This window comes from Herpailurus yagouaroundi, unplaced genomic scaffold (genome assembly GCF_014898765.1).
Source record: "Herpailurus yagouaroundi ecotype Mexico unplaced genomic scaffold, PumYag 29, whole genome shotgun sequence".
Taxonomy (NCBI): domain Eukaryota; kingdom Metazoa; phylum Chordata; class Mammalia; order Carnivora; family Felidae; genus Herpailurus; species Herpailurus yagouaroundi.
In genome coordinates this window covers 29,422,519-29,441,146 of record NW_024412377.1, presented here as the reverse complement: position 1 = coordinate 29,441,146, position 18,628 = coordinate 29,422,519, and the positions used below count along the sequence as shown (strand labels likewise).

The window sequence follows — 18,628 nt, the reverse complement described above, 5'->3', positions numbered from 1 at the left end:
GACTTAACTTACCTAGACCAATGATGGCTTTTGTTTGTACTTCTTCATCTGAATGTTTTGTAAAATACATCAGTAATTCAAGTACTTTATCCTTTATGTTAACCTAAGGGGAATAAAAAAACACTTTAAGGTGTATGAAGAAGAGTAACTTCTCTCAGTTTTCAATTATAAAAGAAAAAGCCTAAAAGCAAACAATGAGAATTTCTGCATGTGAACTTTACTGAAGAATAAATCACAAGTTTATAAATCCATAAATTTTAGAATGGTGACATTCAAAATAAAAGTGTGTGACAAAGAAGCTTGTGTAAAATGCAAATTAATGTACTGCTCCTTCATTGAGGAAGTTAAAAAAAAAAAAAGTCAGCTGCTTAACCCAGTGTGTCTACTGTTACAAAGCTGATATAACTTGTGTAAGCTTCTTATGACAAATCAGTAACAAACAGCTGGTTGATCAGAGGCTAGTCTGAGGACCAGGTTTTGGGTAGCACTGCTTCAGAATTCTCATTAAACCAGACTACTATAAAGCTGCTTTCATCCTGGGTCATTAGTAATTTTCAGTTCACAGGGTCACACAGTCCTATTTTTTATAGCATACTAAGTAATTAATATTAGAATCGTACCTTACTGTTGCCTTTAAAATCTTCTAGATCAAAATCAAAATGCCGACATAGTGCTCCAACAGTGAAAAGGGATCTAAGAAGTGCTGGTTTGTTTGTCAGAAGTGAAGTGTTATTTGGATCTTCCTGGTGCTGACTTTTTAATTTTGAAATGGCACCTAATAAAGATAAGTAATGTTTATTTATAATGTTTTATCCTTGAATTATCTTCAAATAATTATTGCTAAGTTGTTAGAGTTAAATTTTACTAATGTTCTTAAGAGTCACACACATCTAGAATTATGACAGGATACCTTACAGCCTAAAAGAATTAATATAAGAAAAAAATGGTATTTAAATTTTATTTTACATAGTGGGCAGAAAACTGACCTCAGAGAGAGAGGGAGACACGGAATCTGAAACAGACTCCAGGCTCTGAGCTGTCAGAACAGAGCCCGATGTGGGGCTTGAACTCACGGACTGCGAGATCATGACCTGAGCCGAAGTTGTACGCTTAACCGACTGAGCCACCCAGGCGCCCCTATCAGATGTGTTTTTAAAAAGGAGCTAGACGCACTACAGGATCCATCAGAATAATTTCAAAGCCCAGGCACTGAACTTACCATAGTATCTATTGAAACAGGCCCACACAAATTTAAAATTTTGTGTCACTTTATTTACAACTGCTCCCAGACAGCTCACACAATGTTGCACTACCTAAAAGATAACAAAATGTTACCATTTAGGCAAGAGTTAAAGACAAAAGTAAACCATATGATTTAGCTAGCATTTGTGAATTTTATACTAATCAATAGAGACGGAACACTGAATACTTACAGTCATGCCATATTTGATGATAAGCTTCATTAAATCTTCTTCAATAGTAGCAAGGAAAGTTTCACTTGGATGCTCCATCAGTGGTACAACCAGCTCCAGGATTTTTGCAACATTGCAGATAACCATGAAATCATTTTGTGTCTACAAGGATAAAATCAGTGTTTTATGAATATCAGAGTCTGACAAGAAAGTTTATACACTTTTATGAATTTGAGGGTTGAGGTATTATGAATGTCAAGTTTCAGTAAAAAAAAAAAAAAAAAAAAAAAGACTAACATATGTTTCTTTTAATGTTTATTTTGAGAGAGAGAGAGAGAGAATGAGTGAGTGGGGCAGGGATGGCGGCAGGGGAGGGAGGGAGGGAGGGAGGGAGAGGGAAACAGAGAATCCCAAGCAAGTTCTGTGCTGTCAGCGCACAGCCTAATTCAGGACTTGATCTCATGAACTGTGAGATCATGACCTGACATGAAACCAAAAGCCAGACACTTAACTGAGCCACCCAGGTGTCCCAAAAAAAGACTTAAAAAGTTTTTTTAATCTACATAAGGAAGAGCATAAGCCAGTATCAGGAACCTGGATTCTAGCTCTGCCACTAAGTTACCATGTAACCTTTCGGTCACTTAATCACAATGGTACAGTTATTCTTTTTTTCCCCCGAAAACGTTAACACAAGCCAATTCTGAACAAAGATGTTTAACTCTTAACTGAGTATTTTACCAAGACTAATACTGTTTTTTAAGATCAGTATTTTTCAAACTGGAGTATGTTAACTTAGTAGTTCTCAACTGGAGGTGAGTGTGTCCCCATGGGATATCTGGCAACGTCTGGAGACATTTTTGTTGCCCCAAGAGGGGAGTTGGGGGGTACTACTGGCGTCCAGTGGACAGAGGCCAAGGATGCTGACAAACATCCTGTTATGCTCAGAACAGTTCTTGACAACAAAGAATAATAATCCAATCCTAAATGTCAATTGTGCTCAGGTTGAGAAGTCTTCTGTTAACCCTTTTTATGACAGATAAAAATACAGAATCCCAGAACTAGATATAAGACTTCTTTATTTTAAAATTTGAAAAATTAAATTTTAATATTAAAAAAGTTTAAAACTTTTATTAAAAACTAAGCAGTTTAAAATAGGCAGAATATTTTAAAAAACCAAAAGTTTATTAAAGAATTTATAATAAAGTCTCTTTCCAAAAAAAAAAAAAAAAAAATCTCTTTCCCACCCCCCTATCCTCTTGTTACCCAGCACCCCTGCCCCAAGGCAACCAGTTACTAGTTATTTTTGTGAAGTAAGACATTCAATATATGTTTTTATTTAGTCAAGTTAATCACTCTTTATTCTTAGCAACAGGTTACTGACATTCATTTTGAACTTTTTTGAGCTGATTAACACGTGCCCACCTGACATTCATCCATCCTCTCATCATACCCATAGGATTAAGTAAAAAAAAATAAGATGAATACTTCTAAGTAGCACAGAAACCTTGTCGTTCCTTGCTGTCTCCCACTCCCACGTGCTTTAAGCAACAAGGGATGAGTTACAGTGGGTCTAGGGAACGAAGAATTTTTGTCAAAATAAATTCATCTGAGAATCACAGCTAAAATTTTACTTTGAATTACTCTTATCAGCCTAGAAAATCAAGTAAAAGAAGTATCTTAAAATCTAGAAGAAAAATTTAAAGACGGAAATCGTGACGGAAAAGAACAAAAGAACATAATATGAAGATAAATATCTGAAATGATTATAACATAAGATGTTTCAACATCTAAAAAATTTAGACTAAAGAGTTTCCAAAAAAAGGAAAGAAAAAAAGCCCCACCATTCAAAGGTAAAATGGTCAAATGACATATAAATATACATGTACACATACAGTCAAATCACAGATAATTAAGTACAATTGGTTAATATCATAAAAAAGATGCTCAATCTTCTTGGAAATCAAGGAAGGGAAAATGAAGCAAAATGAACTATTGCTTTGCACCTGACTGGCAAAGAGTGTAAAAATGACACAGATGGTCCTTCACTGGTTTCCAAAGAGACTCTAAAACAAGTGCACCAGCAATCAGGAAAAATCTATTAAAAACCCAAAACCAGAACCAAAAGAACATTCCCTTAATCTAGCAAGTCCATCCCGTAGGATGTATCCCAAAGAATAAAAAGCACCAGTATTTAAAGGTATATGAATAGGAATGTTTGTTAAGGAATTGTTTTGTAGTCCCTATCAATAGGAAACAATGTAAATGTCTGCCAAATTGGGAAATGGTTAAATGTATCATAGAATATCCATAAAATGGATAATCTATACACATACAATACGTATATGTATGATAGGTATATAACATAATCGGATTCTTTAAAGTTTATTTATTTTGAGAGAGTCAGAGAGCATGAGCGGAAGAGGGGCAGAGGGAGAGGGAGGGAGAGAGAATCCCAAGCAGGCTCTGCACCTTCAGCCCAGAGCCCGACACAGGGCTGGATCCCATGAATCATGAGATCATGACCTGAGCCGAAATCAAGAGTCTGACCCTTAACTATCTGAACCACCTAGGCACTCCATAACCTGATTTTTAAAAACCCAGTCAACCAGTTATATATGTGTGCATGTGCACAATTACAGAAGCATGGATATAGTATGTAGGATAATCCAGGTTGTTTCTCCTGAGGTGAAGAAGAATAAAGATGGAGGTAGGGTACAAAAAACAAACATTTAAATGTGTCTAACACATAGGAGATGGCCTTATTTATATAAAAACTTCATGTGTGTGTATAAAACTTTCCAACATTCATCCTTCCTTCTGGCATACCTACAGGGTCAAATAAAAAATATATTTATAGATCCTTTTGTAGTTCATAAGTGTGATGATTGGGTGTTCATGCTATTATGTGAAATGTGCCTCTGAAACCTTGTAACGACCTTGGCACATTACCCATCTGACATGATAAAAAGAACATTTATGTATGTCTGCATGTGAGTGTGCGCACTCGTGCGCGCGCGCGCACACACACACACACACAGATTACACAAAATGTTTTCAAAGTAATCTTGCTAAAAAAAAAAAAAATACTGATTCAAACAAGGGCCATTTATGCAAGTTTCGTTATAGTCCTAGAAGCAAACAGACATGGGGTTGAATTCTAGCTTTGGGACTGGTCAGCTGTGTGATACTGGGCTAGTTATTTATATTCTCAAAGCTTCAGTTCCTTATCTGTAAAGCTGAGATAATAATGATAATACTTCACAAGGTAAATGATATAATGTACGTAAAATTTTTCACTGTATTTGACACTGTGTTCAATAAATATTGGCCATTATTACTGGCCATAGAATACATATTAATCAATTTATTTCTGAATTTAATACAAACCCTAAAGGTAGAATTAGGGTCTCAGAAATTATTATAATGTTGTTTTTATATATATTTATCTTCTGGTTCTTTTTTTTTTTTCAACATTTATTTATTTTTGGGACAGAGAGAGACAGAGCATGAACAGGCGAGGGGCAGAGAGAGAGGGAGACACAGAATCGGAAACAGGCTCCAGGCTCTGAGCCATCAGCCCAGAGCCCGACACGGGGCTCGAACTCACGGACCGTGAGATCGTGACCTGGTTGAAGTCGGACGCTTAACCGACTGCGCCACCCAGGCTCCCCTATCTTCTGGTTCTTAAAATTTCTCAGGACATCCTGAGGTTTTTCATCTAGAACTTCCTAATTTAGATCACCAGAAAACCAGACCACAGCAGCAAAACAAATCTTGTAGAGAAAAGAGTTAAAATTAGCTCCTTAGGAACACTGGGGACATAGTAAGTAAAAAAAACTTTACATTTTAAAGTTTTTAGAGTATTTCAAAATTTAGTGTTTGTAACAAGCCATTTAACTCACCATGCTGTCATATAAACTGCTGGATTATTTTATATAAGCAATGTTTTATTTGAGTTTCACATTTTATCTTAGAATAACAGAGTATGTGCAATATTAATTTAAAACAGCCACCTAACATCTCTGATATACTAGATTTTCCATATTCAACCTACTGATGTATTAGAAAATAAATATACTCAAAATATATTGAAATGACAAATGAAAAGCAAATTCAGAATCTAAAAGAGTAAATTTCTGAGTGAGAGGAACTCTGCCTCATTCACTCTTGAGGTCTTAACAATAGTTACAACATTTAGGAAGCATTTAATAAGCATTTAACTTGAGGAGCTTATGGAGAAATGAAGTCAGAACTTCATTTTTAATATATCAGAAAAATGATGTCTTATATAACTTGCCACAAATATTAGAACATATATTTGAGTACATGACACAGTCGATCATTTAAAATGTGGATGACACAATGTGAATTCTAAATTTAAAATACTACATGGTAAGACATAAAAAAAGAGGACAGCTCTATACTTACACTACATTTAGTGGTAAGGTATGGCTGCATAGTCATGGCATGCTTAACCATGAGCTGAGGTCTTATTTTGCTGAATAAGAACAAAGTGGTTATGCAAGCTACCAATCTTCCAGAATTCACACCTTTATTGTCAGAGTCTGGAAAAACAGAGAAATAAGATACTAAAATACGACAAGGCAGTGGAAATTATACAGATTATTTAAATTACTCAGTATTATCCCCTGAACTGATTCAGTACATACTTCAATAAAAGATTAGCATTTCTTATGATACTAGACTTCCTACATTTTTTTTTATTATACATATTACATACATTAAGAATAAAAGACCAAAGAGGCTCCACTATGCAAGGCAAATTTTACACTGAGTGGTGGAGGAGTGAAGTTAAAAAAAATAGAATGAGTTAAGTTTAGGAATGGGCTTTTGGGAATAAACATGGTGTTTCTTATATCTAAAAATGGATGGAAGTCAGTATGGGCAAGTTAGCAAAGCAGGACAAAAGCAATTTAGCTGAGGTGATACCGTGTTTGAAGGCACTGGGAAAAAAGCAAAGCTGCAGCGGGAGAAGAATGTTAAAAGACTGGAGTGACAAATTAAGAAGCTGGACCAGGGCTACATCAGAAAGGTAAACCCACTGCTGCTCCAGTGGGAGGAAAATGCTGTTAGTTAGGAGATACAATGGTTCTTAGGAGGCAAATTAGTTTTTAGAAGAGATTAACAATTTTCAACATTAAGTGACAACAGTATCACCCTTAAAATCTACGAGAGGCAAAAATAAGGGAAACAGAACTAGGAGATAAAAAGAAAAAGAGGTACACATGGAAAATGAAAAAAAAAAGTTAAAGAAAAAAAGGCATAAAAATATAAAGGATACCAACAATTTCCTTAGGTGCCATCATGGTACCTCTGCAAGAGGCAACTGGCCCCCAATTCTGGAGGATGACCAAGGCTGACTATTGTTCTTCATCAATGTACATTAGGAGATGGGAAGTAATGTTAGTCTTGGGTGCTTTAAGTAAGTGATTATCAGTTATAGCTTTTACAGTTTTATATATTTACTTATAATCTGATTAATAGCTTCAGATTTGTGACTGTTAAATAATGTAATAGATAATATAAAATATTAAGCATTTAAGGAATTTGTCAATTTAAAAAATATTAGCTGCTTTATCTAGCTCAAGATTAAGCACATTTTACATAACAATTATAAATGATATTAGGAATGTACTACAAATCTTTTAAAAACATTTTTATAATAGTTAAAACAGTTTCATTTTGAGAGAAAGTTTTTTATCATTTAAAAGATACCAAACAGTTTTAGGATGAGTGCAACTAACTAAATACATATTAGCCCCTGGACTTTTACGTCTGTACAACATGACATCTAAAAGATATGTAGAAGAGATGAGGCCTAGGCTTTTATTATACTGCTCTAGGTAATCTTAGTTAACCTAAACAATATAATCTAGGATGTAACACCAAATGAACAACAACACAAAAAAAAAAAAACCAACCAACCAAACAAAAAAAACCCACCTTCATTTAAAAGTGAAGTAGTTAATTATTAGGCTAAGCAGAACCAGAGGCAAAATTGAGAAATGTGCCCAAAGTATTTTAAAATATCTTATAAAATCAACTTAATGACCAATATATAAAATGTCTTACCAGCTAGAGATTCCTCATATTTAAGAATGTGCTCAACTAGGTTATCAACAAGTTGAGTACAAGCTTTCTTCACAGGTTTATATGAGGAATCCTCTTCGGACTTCAACAACTATATATGTATATATATAAAAAAAAAATCCCAGTATAATTATTCATTAGGCAATAATAATATAAACGCATTAAATGTGTCCATAAGTAATAAGCTTTTCAATTTGTCATTAACAATATGGAAAATGCAAATAAACAAAAATATATAGCAAATGTTTTAAAATATCTTATAAACCAGTAATTTATAAATACTTTCAAGCGATGTTAGTATGGAGTATTTAAATTGCTGTGTGTAGGAACTGAGGTACGATATGAGAGAAATGAGAAAGGTGACCTTCCTTAATGCCCAATGCTAGTTGAAATATTTTAAAGAATTAGAATTCTATTCCTCATTATTTCAAATCCTTTGGTATCTCAAAAAAGTAAGAGTTAATTATACTTTCTATATAATTATAACTTCATCTGAATTGCATCTTAAATTTTAAAATTATAAAATTATAAAACATAAGGCCAGATTTCTTTTCTGTATTATCCTTTGCCAAACTATTAATAAACAATGTTAGAAAAGTGCTGGGAATGATGAGATGAGGAGAAAAGATCGGTCTAACTATGGCCAAAAAGTAAAACCAGTTCAAACTTTTACAATCACAGGTCAGTTGTAAAGTCATCTAAGGTATATGTTTTCTTAATACAGATTAGCAAATACAACTTTGGGCTATAAAGAAGTTGAAGTGTATATGTGATTTTCATGAAGAGTTCCAGTGCTGTCCAATATAACTTGCTGCAATGATGGAAATGTTCTGTATCTGTGCTGTCCAATATGGTTGCCACAAGACAAAGGCAGCTACTGAACACATGAAATGTGGCTAGTACGCCTGAGGAGTTAAAATTACAAATAAAAATTCAAATTAAGTTTAAAAAACACATGTGGCTAATATTGGAAAGCTCAAGTTTAAACCTTCACTACAAGATGCATGAATGATTAAAACAGTTGACAGCAATCAGAATAACATAATGCATACACTGCCCTCATCCTCTTCAATTTAAAGAAATAAAGAAAATTTCAATTTTTAGTTTTTTCTCTGTACAGCAAATTCTCCTTGTCCTGCTCTATAACTCAATTCCTTAAGCAGCTATTAAAACTGCATGCTAGCCTCTTCCAGGCAGGAGCAGAAAATAATCCCCTCTTGTTTTTTCCTCTCCAAGATATAAAGTGTACACAATAGTATAAATACATATTGCTATGTGCCCTTTTAATTGATTTACTTAGTGTGAACCCAACTCAAAAACATTTCCATAAACCTTTATTTCCCAATGCACTCCCCTTTCCCTTATTCCATCTTTCTGTTTCACTTCAAGGTAACCATTATCAGGAATTTTATAAGTTTTTTTTGCTTAAAAAATGGTGTCAGCTGTATACTGTTCATAATTTTGGTTCATTTTCAACTTTCTAAAAGGTATTATAGTGGACGTAGTATTCTGTAGTCTTGCCTTGTTCACTCAACATTATGTCCCTAACTGTAATCCAGGTTGTTGCAAATGACTACATTTTATTCATTTGAACTGCTATACAACAGCTACTGTGTGTCAATATTGCAATTAATTGATCTATTCTGAAGACAGGTTAATTACACTTTTTTAGTGGCACGAGCACGAGCACGAGCACTCTTTTTATCTGTCTCCTGGCACACATATGCGAGGTTTTCTTGGGTATATACCTTCAAATGGAACTGCTAGGTTACAGGATATATAAATGTTAACTTTATGAAATAATGCTATATTTTTTCAATTTGGTTGTATTTTCTCAGTTAGTAGTAAAAAGATATTGTTTAATCCATCTCTTCTCCCTCATTTGTTATCACCTGATTTCTCAATTTTTGCCAACGAAATGGGTGTAAGATATAGTACTGATTTGTATTTCCCATATTAATAACGAGGTTGAACACCCTATAGGCCATATATGCTATTTCTTGTATGAAATGCCTAATCATGACTTTTACCTATTTTCCTACTTGGAAAGTAGGAAAAAAGTCATGCCTAATCATGACTTTCACCTATTTCCTACTTGGAAAATTATGTTGATTTGTAGGAGAGGAGTTCTTCACATACTCTAAGGATCCTTTCTTACACGTGTATCAAATATCATTTCCTAGTTTGTGACTTGTGTTAAGATGTCTTTTGATTAAAAAACTGTACTTCATTCTAATGCAATGAAATTCATCAATCTTTTAAGGTTAATGGTTTTGGAACTTGTTTAAGAAATCCTTTAGAAATCTTTCCCTACAGAAAGGTCAAAAATATATTCACATATATTTTCTTCTAAAAGTTTTAAAGATTTTCTTTAATCTATATGATGTGATTACTGAGTTAAAGTAGCAATCAATTCTTTCTTTTTTAATTTATATTCAGGTTAGTTAACATACAGTGTAGTTTTGGCTTCGGAAATAGAACCCAGTGTTTCATCTCTTACATATGACACCCGGCCCTCAAAAAGTATCCTCAGTAACGCCTGTTACCCACTCAACACCCCCTGCCCAGCAATCCTGTTTGTTCTTTATATTTAAGAGTCTCTTAATGGTTTGCCTCCCTCTCTGTTTTTATCTTATTTTTCCTTCCCTTATGATCATCTGTTGAGATTCTCAAATTCCACGAGTGAAATCATATATCTTTCTCTGACTATTTTGCTTAGCATAGTATCCTCCAGTTCCACCCATGTTGTTGCAAATGGCAAGATTTCATTCTTTTTCATCACTAAGTAGTATTCCGTTGCGTGTGCGTGTGCATGTGTGTACACACCGCATCTTCTTTATCCATTCGTCAGGTAATGGACATTTGGGCTCTTTCCATAATTTGGTGACTGTTGATAGTGCTGCTATAAAACACTGGGGTACATGGGCCCCTTCAAATCAGCATTTCTGTATATTTTGGATAAATTCCTAGCAGTACAACTGCTGGGTCATAAGGTAGTTCTATCTAAAAAAAAAAAAAAATTCCTTATGGATAAGCCAATTTTCCCAGCCCTATTTACTGATAAGTCTATCTTTCCCCCCATTAACTGCAGTGCCACTTCTGTTTTATAGTAAGTATACCCCTTCTATGTGGAGGCTAATTTCTGGGCTCTGCATCTTGTTCCTTTGGTCCATTTAGTACCACACTATCTTAACTACTGTATCCTTAAAACTAAGTCCTTATATTTGGTAAGGCAAGGTAGTGCTCCTGCATTTTCAGACATGACAACTGTCTTCAGTTCTTTGCTTTTCCACGTATATTTTACAATCATCTCATCATATTTATCACTATTTTTTCCTTTCTTTTTCATTTTTTATGGTATTCTTCTTTTTCTTCTTCTTTTTTTTTAAGCAGGCTCCACACCCAATGTGGGGCTCGAACTCATGACCCTGAGATCAAGAGCCACATGCTCTACTGAGCCAGCCAGAGGCCCCTGATGACTATTTTTTTTTCTTTTTTTATGAGATCTCTCTGAACATTTTTCCATTTTGCATGATTTTCATTTTAGTTTGTAGTTACTCTGTCATATTTTATTCCTAGCTTATTGGAAGTTATCATTCAAAGGCATTAAATTTTATCAAAAATTTTCCCTGTGTCCCTGAAATGACTACTTATTTCTTCTTCTTTAGTGTTAAATCACACACACACACACACACACACACACACTGATGTTAAACCAGCATTACACTTACACATGCATAAATGCATGTATATACATAAAAAGATGTGTGCACACACACATCTTTATACATCTTATTTTTGATACATTTCAAAGTAAATTGTAGACAATATACTCCCCCCTCCTTTTCCCTTTCGAGATAAAATTTACATGAAATGACATATATTTGCTCAGTTTTGTTAAGTGCATTCATCATTACAACTCAAACTCCTATCAGGATACAGAGCATAAAAAAACAAAAAACATTAATAGGGGCGCATGGGTGGTTCAGTTGGTTATGTGTCCAACTCTTGATCTCAGCTCAGGTCTTGATCTCAGGATTGTGAGTTCAAGCCCTATGCTGGGTTCCACGCTAGGTGTGAAGCTTACTTAAAAAAAAAACAAACACAGAACAGTGATCTACATCTTTAGCTTATATCAGAATCATCTGGAGAGACTATTAAAACACAGAATGATGGGCCCACCTTAGAGTTATTGAGGTAAAGCCTTAGAACTCATATTTCTAACAAGTTGCAGGTAATCTCAGTAACTTTCAGAACCACTAATATAGACCATTACCATTATCCCTGAAAATTCCCTCATGTTGGGGCACCTGGGTGGCTCAGTCAGTTATGCGCCTGACTTCGGCTCAGGTCATGATCTCACAGTTCATGGGGTTGAGCCCCACATAGGGCTCTATGCTGACAGTCTGGAGCCTAGAGCCTGCTTTGCTGCGTCTCCCTCTCTCTCTGCCCCTCCCCCACACCCTCTCTGTCTCTCTCTGAAAAATAAATAAAACATTAAAAAGGAAAGAAAGAAAGAAAGAGAGAGAGAGAGAGAAAGAAAGAAAAAAAGAAAGTTCCTTCATGTTACTTTCCAGTCAATCTCTGAACCCAGCAATCGCTCTTCTGAGTTTTTCAGATACAGATTAATTTTGCCTCTCCTAGAACTTCATATAGATGGAATCAGAATATGTACTGTTCTGTGTAAGGCTTCCTTCACTCTGCATAATATTTTTATTGTGCTCAAGTTGTATGTATCATCAGTTTGTTTCTTTACAATGTGAATACTATTAAATTGTGAGGCTATATCATTATTTTTATACATTCACTGGTTGATAGAGACAGAGACAGTATTTGATTATAAACAGAAACGAAACTGCTCCTTAAACACTTTACTTAGAAATCTCCTCAGCTAAATATCCAATTTCATGCTTGAAGTTCTACCTTTCACAAAACACTAGAACAAGAACACAGCTCAGCCAAGTTCTTTGCCTCTTTATAACAAGGACTGCCTTTTCTCTGTTGTCCAATAGCAAGTTCCTCATTTCTACCTGAGACCTTATCAAAATGGCCTTTACTGTCCATATTTCTACCAACATTCTGTACAAGATTGTATTTATTCTCTAAGAAGACAAAAGCTTTCCCTACAGCTTCTTTTCTCTCTGAGCCCTCATCAGAACTGCCTTTAAATGTCTCTTCATAGCGGTATCAGCTTCTTCTAGTATGCACCTCAAAACTTTGCTAGTCTCTACTGATTACCCAATTCCAAAGCCACTTTCACATTATTTGTTTCAGCAGCATCTTACTTTTGGTTCCAATCTCTGTCTTAGCTTGGTCTTAGCTTCCAATTTCTGTCTTTGCTGCTATAACAAATACCACATGGTAGGTGACTTCAACAGAAATTTACTTCTCATAGTTCTGGAATCAAGGTGCCAGCATATTCCGATGAAGATCCTTATTCTGGCTTGCAGATGGCTGTCTTATGTCCTCATTTGGCAGAGAGCAGACAGATCTCTCTTGTGTCTCTTCTTAGGAGGGTACTATTCTGATTCATGCTGGCTCCACCCTCATTACCTAATGATCTCTCAAAAGCTCCACTTCCTAATATCACACTAGGGATTAAGCTTCAACATATGAAGTTTGGAGACATATAAACGTTCAGTCCATAGCATTCTCTGAGAAATCCTCTTGAGGAAGGAGTCCCATACTCTATGGAAAATATACTGTTAATCTTTTCCCCAACTTTCCCCAAAAGGACCTATGGTCCTTTATCAGGTTAAATGTACATTGGAGAAAAGGAAATTATCAGACCTTTTAGGGATTATTAGATGCTGGTTCTGAACTGACACGAATTCCAAGAGACCCTAAAGATCGCTGTGGCTCAGAGTGAAGGGTGGGTGGTTAGAGGTCTGGTGGTCAATGGAGGTATAACTCTTGTCTGTTTCAGAGTGAGTCCAGTGGATCCCCAAACTCATATTATGATTATTTCCAAGTACCAAAACACAAAATTGGAATAAATATACTCAGCAGTTGACAGAATTCCTACATTGGTTCTTTGATCTGTGTAGTGAGGGTTATTACGGTGGAAAAGGCCAAGTGGAAACCATGAACCAGGAAAATAGTAAGCCAAAATACTACATTACACCAGGGACTATTGAGATTAGTGCTATCATCAAAGACTGGAAGGATGCAAGGATGATAATTCCCACCAGATTCTCATTCAGCTCGCTCATTTGGCCTGGGCAGTAGACAGATGGGATCTTGGGGAATGACAGTGGATTCGCATAAGCTTAACGGGTAGTGATTCCAACTGCAGCTGCTGTACCAGATAAGGTATTATTACTTGAGGAAATTAATACATTCTTTGGTTACCTGGCACCTTCTGGCAGATGCTTTTTTCTCCATCCCCATCAAAGCCCACCAGAAGCACTTTGCTATCAGCAGGCAAGGCCAGCAATACACTGCACTGCCCTACCTCGGGCGTATATTAACTCTCCAGTCCTATGTTATAATTCAGTTTGCAGGATCTTGATTACCTTTCCCTTTAATAAGATTATCACAGTGGTTCATTACATTGATGATATTATGCTGACTATACTTGGTGAGCAAAAAATAGCAACCACTCTAGACTTATTGATAAGACTTATATGTGTCAGAGGGTAGGGAAATAGATCCAACAAAATTCAGGGGTCTTCTATTTCAGTGAAATTGCTAGGGTCCTAGTGGTGTGGGCTCTGTTAAGCTATCCCTTCTAAAGTGAAGGATAAGTTGTTGCATCTGGCGTCTCCTATATATAACCAAAAAAAAAGAGGCACAATGGCTAGTGGGCTTTGGAGTTTGGAGGCAACAAATTCCTCATTTGGGTGTATTACTCTGGCTCATTTACTGAGTGACCCAAGATGCTGCCTGTGCTGAGAGGGGCCCAGAACAGAAGAAGGCTGTGCAAGAGATCCAGGCTGCTATGCAAGTTGCTCTGCAGCATGGATCAGATGATCCAATAGATCCAATGGTACTTTAAGTGCCAGTGGCAGATAGGGAGACTGTTTCAAGTCTCTGGCAGGACCCCATAGGTGGACTGCATGCAGTACAAGCCCTTAGGATTTTGGAGCAAAGCATTATCATCCTCCATGAATAACTACTCTCCTTTTGAAAAAGAGCTCTTGGCCTCTACTGGGCCTTAGCAGATACTGAATGCTTAGCCATGAGCCACCAAATTACCATGTGATCTGAGTTGACCATCATGAACTGGGTATTACCTGACTCACCAAGACATAAAATTGGGTACGCACAGCAGCAGCATCAAACGGAAGCGGTATATATGTGACTGGGTGAGAGCACATCTAAAGGGTATAAGTAAATTACACGAAGAAGCAGCCCAAATGTCTATGGGTTCCTATTCCTGCTATACTGCCTTTCTCTCTTCCAGCCTGTACCTATGGCTTCATGGGGAGTTCCCGGAGATCAACTCACAAGGAAGAGAAGACTTAGGCCTGGTTTATAAATGGGTCTGCACAATATGTAGGACCATTCCAAAGTGGACATTTTGTAGCACCATCGCCTCTGTCTGGGACATCCTTGAAGGACAGTGGTGAAGGGAAATTCCCCCACTGAACAGAACTACGAGCAGTGCACCTGGCTTGTCACTTTGCTTGGAAGAAGGAATGACCAGATATGTGATTACATATTGGTTCATGGGCTATGGCCAATGGTTTGGCTGGATGGTTAGGGACTTGGAAGGAAGATGATTAGAAAGTTAGTGACAAGGAAATTTAGGAAAGAGGCATGTGGATAGATATCTCTGAATGCATATAAAATATAAGGATATTTATGTCCCACACAAATGTTCACCAAAAGATGACCTCAGCAGAGGAGGATTTAAATAATCAAGTGGACTGGAGGACTCATTCTGTAGGTACCTTCCCCGAGGATATCAGCCTCTCTCCCCAACTACTCTGTTCTTGCTCAATGCACTCATGAACAAACTGTCCATGGTGGCAGGGATGGTGGTTACACATGGATTCAGGAACACAGATTTCTATTCGGGAAGGCCAATGTGGCTGGCCCATGGCCACTGCTGAGTGCCAATCTGTCAGCAGTAGAGACCAACACCAAATCCCTGATGTGGAACCATTGAACCATTCCCTGGATGAACAGTCAGTTACTTTGTAAGCACAGTGATTACACTGGCAGATTTCCATAATGGAAGGGGCAGCATTTTGTTCTTACTGGAACAGATGCTTACGATGGATACAAATTTGCCTTCTCTTCATGCAGTGCTTCTGCCAAAACTACCACTTGTAGCTGTATTAGAATGCCTTATCCACTGTCATGGTATTCTACACAGCATTACTTTTTATCAATCAAGGAGCTGGCTTGATAGAACATGGAATGGCCTTTTCAAGACTCAGGTATAGCACCAGATAGGTGGCAAGAGCTTGCATGGATGAGGCAAGATTCTACAGGAGGCTCTATATGCTCTGAATCAGCATCCAATATATGGCGCTGTTTAGCCGATTACCAGGATTCACAGTCTAGGAATTTTCAAGGGGTGGAAATGGGAGGGGCATCACTCACAATTAACTCCTAGTGACCCACTAGCAAAATTTTCACTTCTGGCAACTTTATGCTTTGCTGACCTATAGGTCTTAGCTCCAAAAGGAGCTTCTACCAGGAAACACAACAACAATCCCACTGAACTGGAAGTCAAGACTGTGACACAACTACTTTGGGCTCCTCATTCCTCTGAATCAACAGACAAAGAAAGGAATTAGGGTACTATCTGGAGTGACTGATCCTGACTACCAAGGAGAGACTGGACTAATACTCTATAATGGAAGTAAGGAAGAGTCTGTCTGGAATACAGGAGATCCTTTAGGACAACTCTTAGAATTACCATCTTCTGTGATTAAAGTCAATGGAAAACTATAACAACCCAATTCAGGCAGGACTACTAATGGTACAGACCCTTCATGAATGAAGGTATGGGTCACCCCACCATAATGAAGACCAGGTGAGGTACTTGTTGAAGGCGAAGGGAATACAGAGAGTAGGCAGTAGAAGAAGGCAGCTATGACCACATTACAAGGTATAGAAGCGAGAATTTTAGTTGTCATAAGCATTTCCTACTTATTTTGTTATGAATAGTGTGTGTGTGTGTGTGTGTGTGTGTGTGTGTGTGTGTGTGTGTCCAGAGACAGAGGAGAAGAGAAGAGGAGTGGAGAAAGAGCAAATAACGCCCCCTCCCCGCCTTTTTTACCCCAGTCTGACACCATGGCTCCCTCCCACTGCTCACTTTTTCTCCCCTTTTATTCCTCTACCATATGACATAAAAAGTATGGACTTCATATCATAGTAGTTAAGTGTTGTTAATTATAGTATTTAAGTTACTGGGTATCAGGAGAAGAGTAAACATCACTCAAGGACTTTACTTTTTCTTATGGGAAAGATGTTTGTGCATTTTCAGTTCTATGCAGGATACCTGTATCATGTTAGATGGAACTATGATCTCATTATTGTTATTTGGAAATGAAGTATGGTTTAAAGAGATATACACAGGTGCCATGTTGACAAAGGGGATGTGTGATAGTTAATTTTATGTGTCAACTTGACTAGGTCAAGGGATATCTGATTATTTGGTTAAACATCACTTCTGGGTTAAAAAAAAATTCTGAGTACTGGTGAGGGTGTTTCTAGATGCGATTCGCACCTGAATTCGTGGACTCAGTAAAGCAGATCACCCTCTCCAATGTGGGTGGTCATCACACAATTGGCTGAGGGCCTGAATAGAACACAAGGTAGACAAAGGAGGAAATCAACTATTCTCTGACTACCTGAGCTGGGACATCAGTCTCCTCTTGCACTCAAATTGGGATTTATACCATCAGCTACCCTGGTTCAGGCCTTCAGATACAAACTAAACTATACCCAGGGGCTCTTCTAAGCCTCCAGCTTGCAGACAGCCTCCATAACTGAATGAACCAATTCCTTACAATAAATCCTTTTCTCTCTCCTCCTCTCAGTATTCTATTGGTTCTCCTTCTCTGGAGAACCCACTACATGTCCCTTCCATGTCAATTCCTGGCCCTCTGAAACGACTCCTTTGAGTTTTTCCAATATAGATGAGTTTTAGCCTCTCCTAGAACTTCATATAAATGGAATCAGAATATGACTCTTATGTGTAAGTCTTCTTTACTCTGTGTAATGTTTTCATTATTCATCTAAATTGCTGTATGTTTCAGTAGTCTGTTCCTTTATGATGTGGAGTACTATTAAATTATATGAATATATTAGTTTTCCTAATCATCCATTGGTTGTTAAAGTATTTGACTGTAAACTTTAAGGAGATCTCATTTTAGATTACAAAGGCCAGGAATGCATGAAATATGGGTTATTCAAGGTTTTTCATTGCTTATATTTTCTTATAAACTAAAACAGGACCATTGAGTGGCACTAGAAAATCAATTCAATTTCTGTGTACCCTGTCATAATGGTTTAAACTAAATGGACTACTGTTTGGAAAAAAAAAAAGATCTATCTACCTAAGGACTTTCATGATAGAAATTTTTCTTTTATGTGCTATTGAAAAATGACAAAAACCTATGGAATCATTAAAAGTTTTAAAACTATGAATTCATTAAAGGTTATAAATTATAGGGAACAAATCTGCATATATTTAAAGTGTGTGTATACATAGCATACTAACAAAATTTAGTTGGTAGACAGAGTTTGGGGCATGTCTGAATTTGAAGGTGTTTCATATAGTACTCTAAGTTTCCAAGAAAGAAAGAAAGAAAGAAAGAAAGAAAGAAAGAAAGAGAAAGAAAGAAAGAAAAAAAAAAAGAAAAAAAACTTCCATGAATTGGAAATCAATGACCTATAAGAAACTCACTCAACACAAAAACAATAAAAATGAGAAATAGAAGAAACTAAAGAGAATGGAATATGTAAATGAGCTCATGTGGAAATAGTTAAGTATGCTAATTCTTTTTTAGAAAAACGTTTATTTTTTGAGAGAGCACGCAAGCAGGGGAGGGGCACAGAGACAGAGAAAGGGAGAGAATCTCAAGCAGGCTGTATGGTGCCAGTGCAGAGACCAACATGGGGCTCAATCCCATGAACCGTGAGAT

At 36.7% G+C, this 18,628-nt stretch overlaps 1 protein-coding gene, 1 long non-coding RNA gene and 1 other non-coding gene across 5 annotated transcripts in view; 2 read left to right on the top strand and 1 right to left on the bottom strand.

Annotated features, from left to right (window-relative positions):
- The window catches only part of NIPBL (NIPBL cohesin loading factor), a 200,111-nt gene that overhangs the window by 17,049 nt on the left and 164,434 nt on the right, over positions 1 to 18,628 (bottom strand). For all 3 annotated transcript variants that reach the window (XM_040495519.1, XM_040495510.1, XM_040495529.1), the window contains 6 exons: positions 7,506 to 7,614; positions 5,841 to 5,977; positions 1,434 to 1,574; positions 1,220 to 1,313; positions 621 to 775; positions 13 to 103 (listed from right to left, as the gene is read on the bottom strand). In XM_040495519.1, coding sequence (XP_040351453.1) covers positions 13 to 103; positions 621 to 775; positions 1,220 to 1,313; positions 1,434 to 1,574; positions 5,841 to 5,977; positions 7,506 to 7,614 — 727 coding nt within the window. The remainder of the gene's footprint in view (positions 1 to 12; positions 104 to 620; positions 776 to 1,219; positions 1,314 to 1,433; positions 1,575 to 5,840; positions 5,978 to 7,505; positions 7,615 to 18,628) is intronic.
- LOC121017065 (small nucleolar RNA U13) lies at positions 4,270 to 4,371 on the top strand. The gene has a single exon (XR_005784605.1). It is a non-coding gene; the product is annotated as a small nucleolar RNA U13 (small nucleolar RNA).
- On the top strand, positions 12,122 to 17,974 carry LOC121043604 (uncharacterized). The gene is made up of 3 exons (XR_005796935.1): positions 12,122 to 12,132; positions 16,350 to 16,352; positions 17,867 to 17,974. It is a non-coding gene; the product is annotated as an uncharacterized LOC121043604 (long non-coding RNA).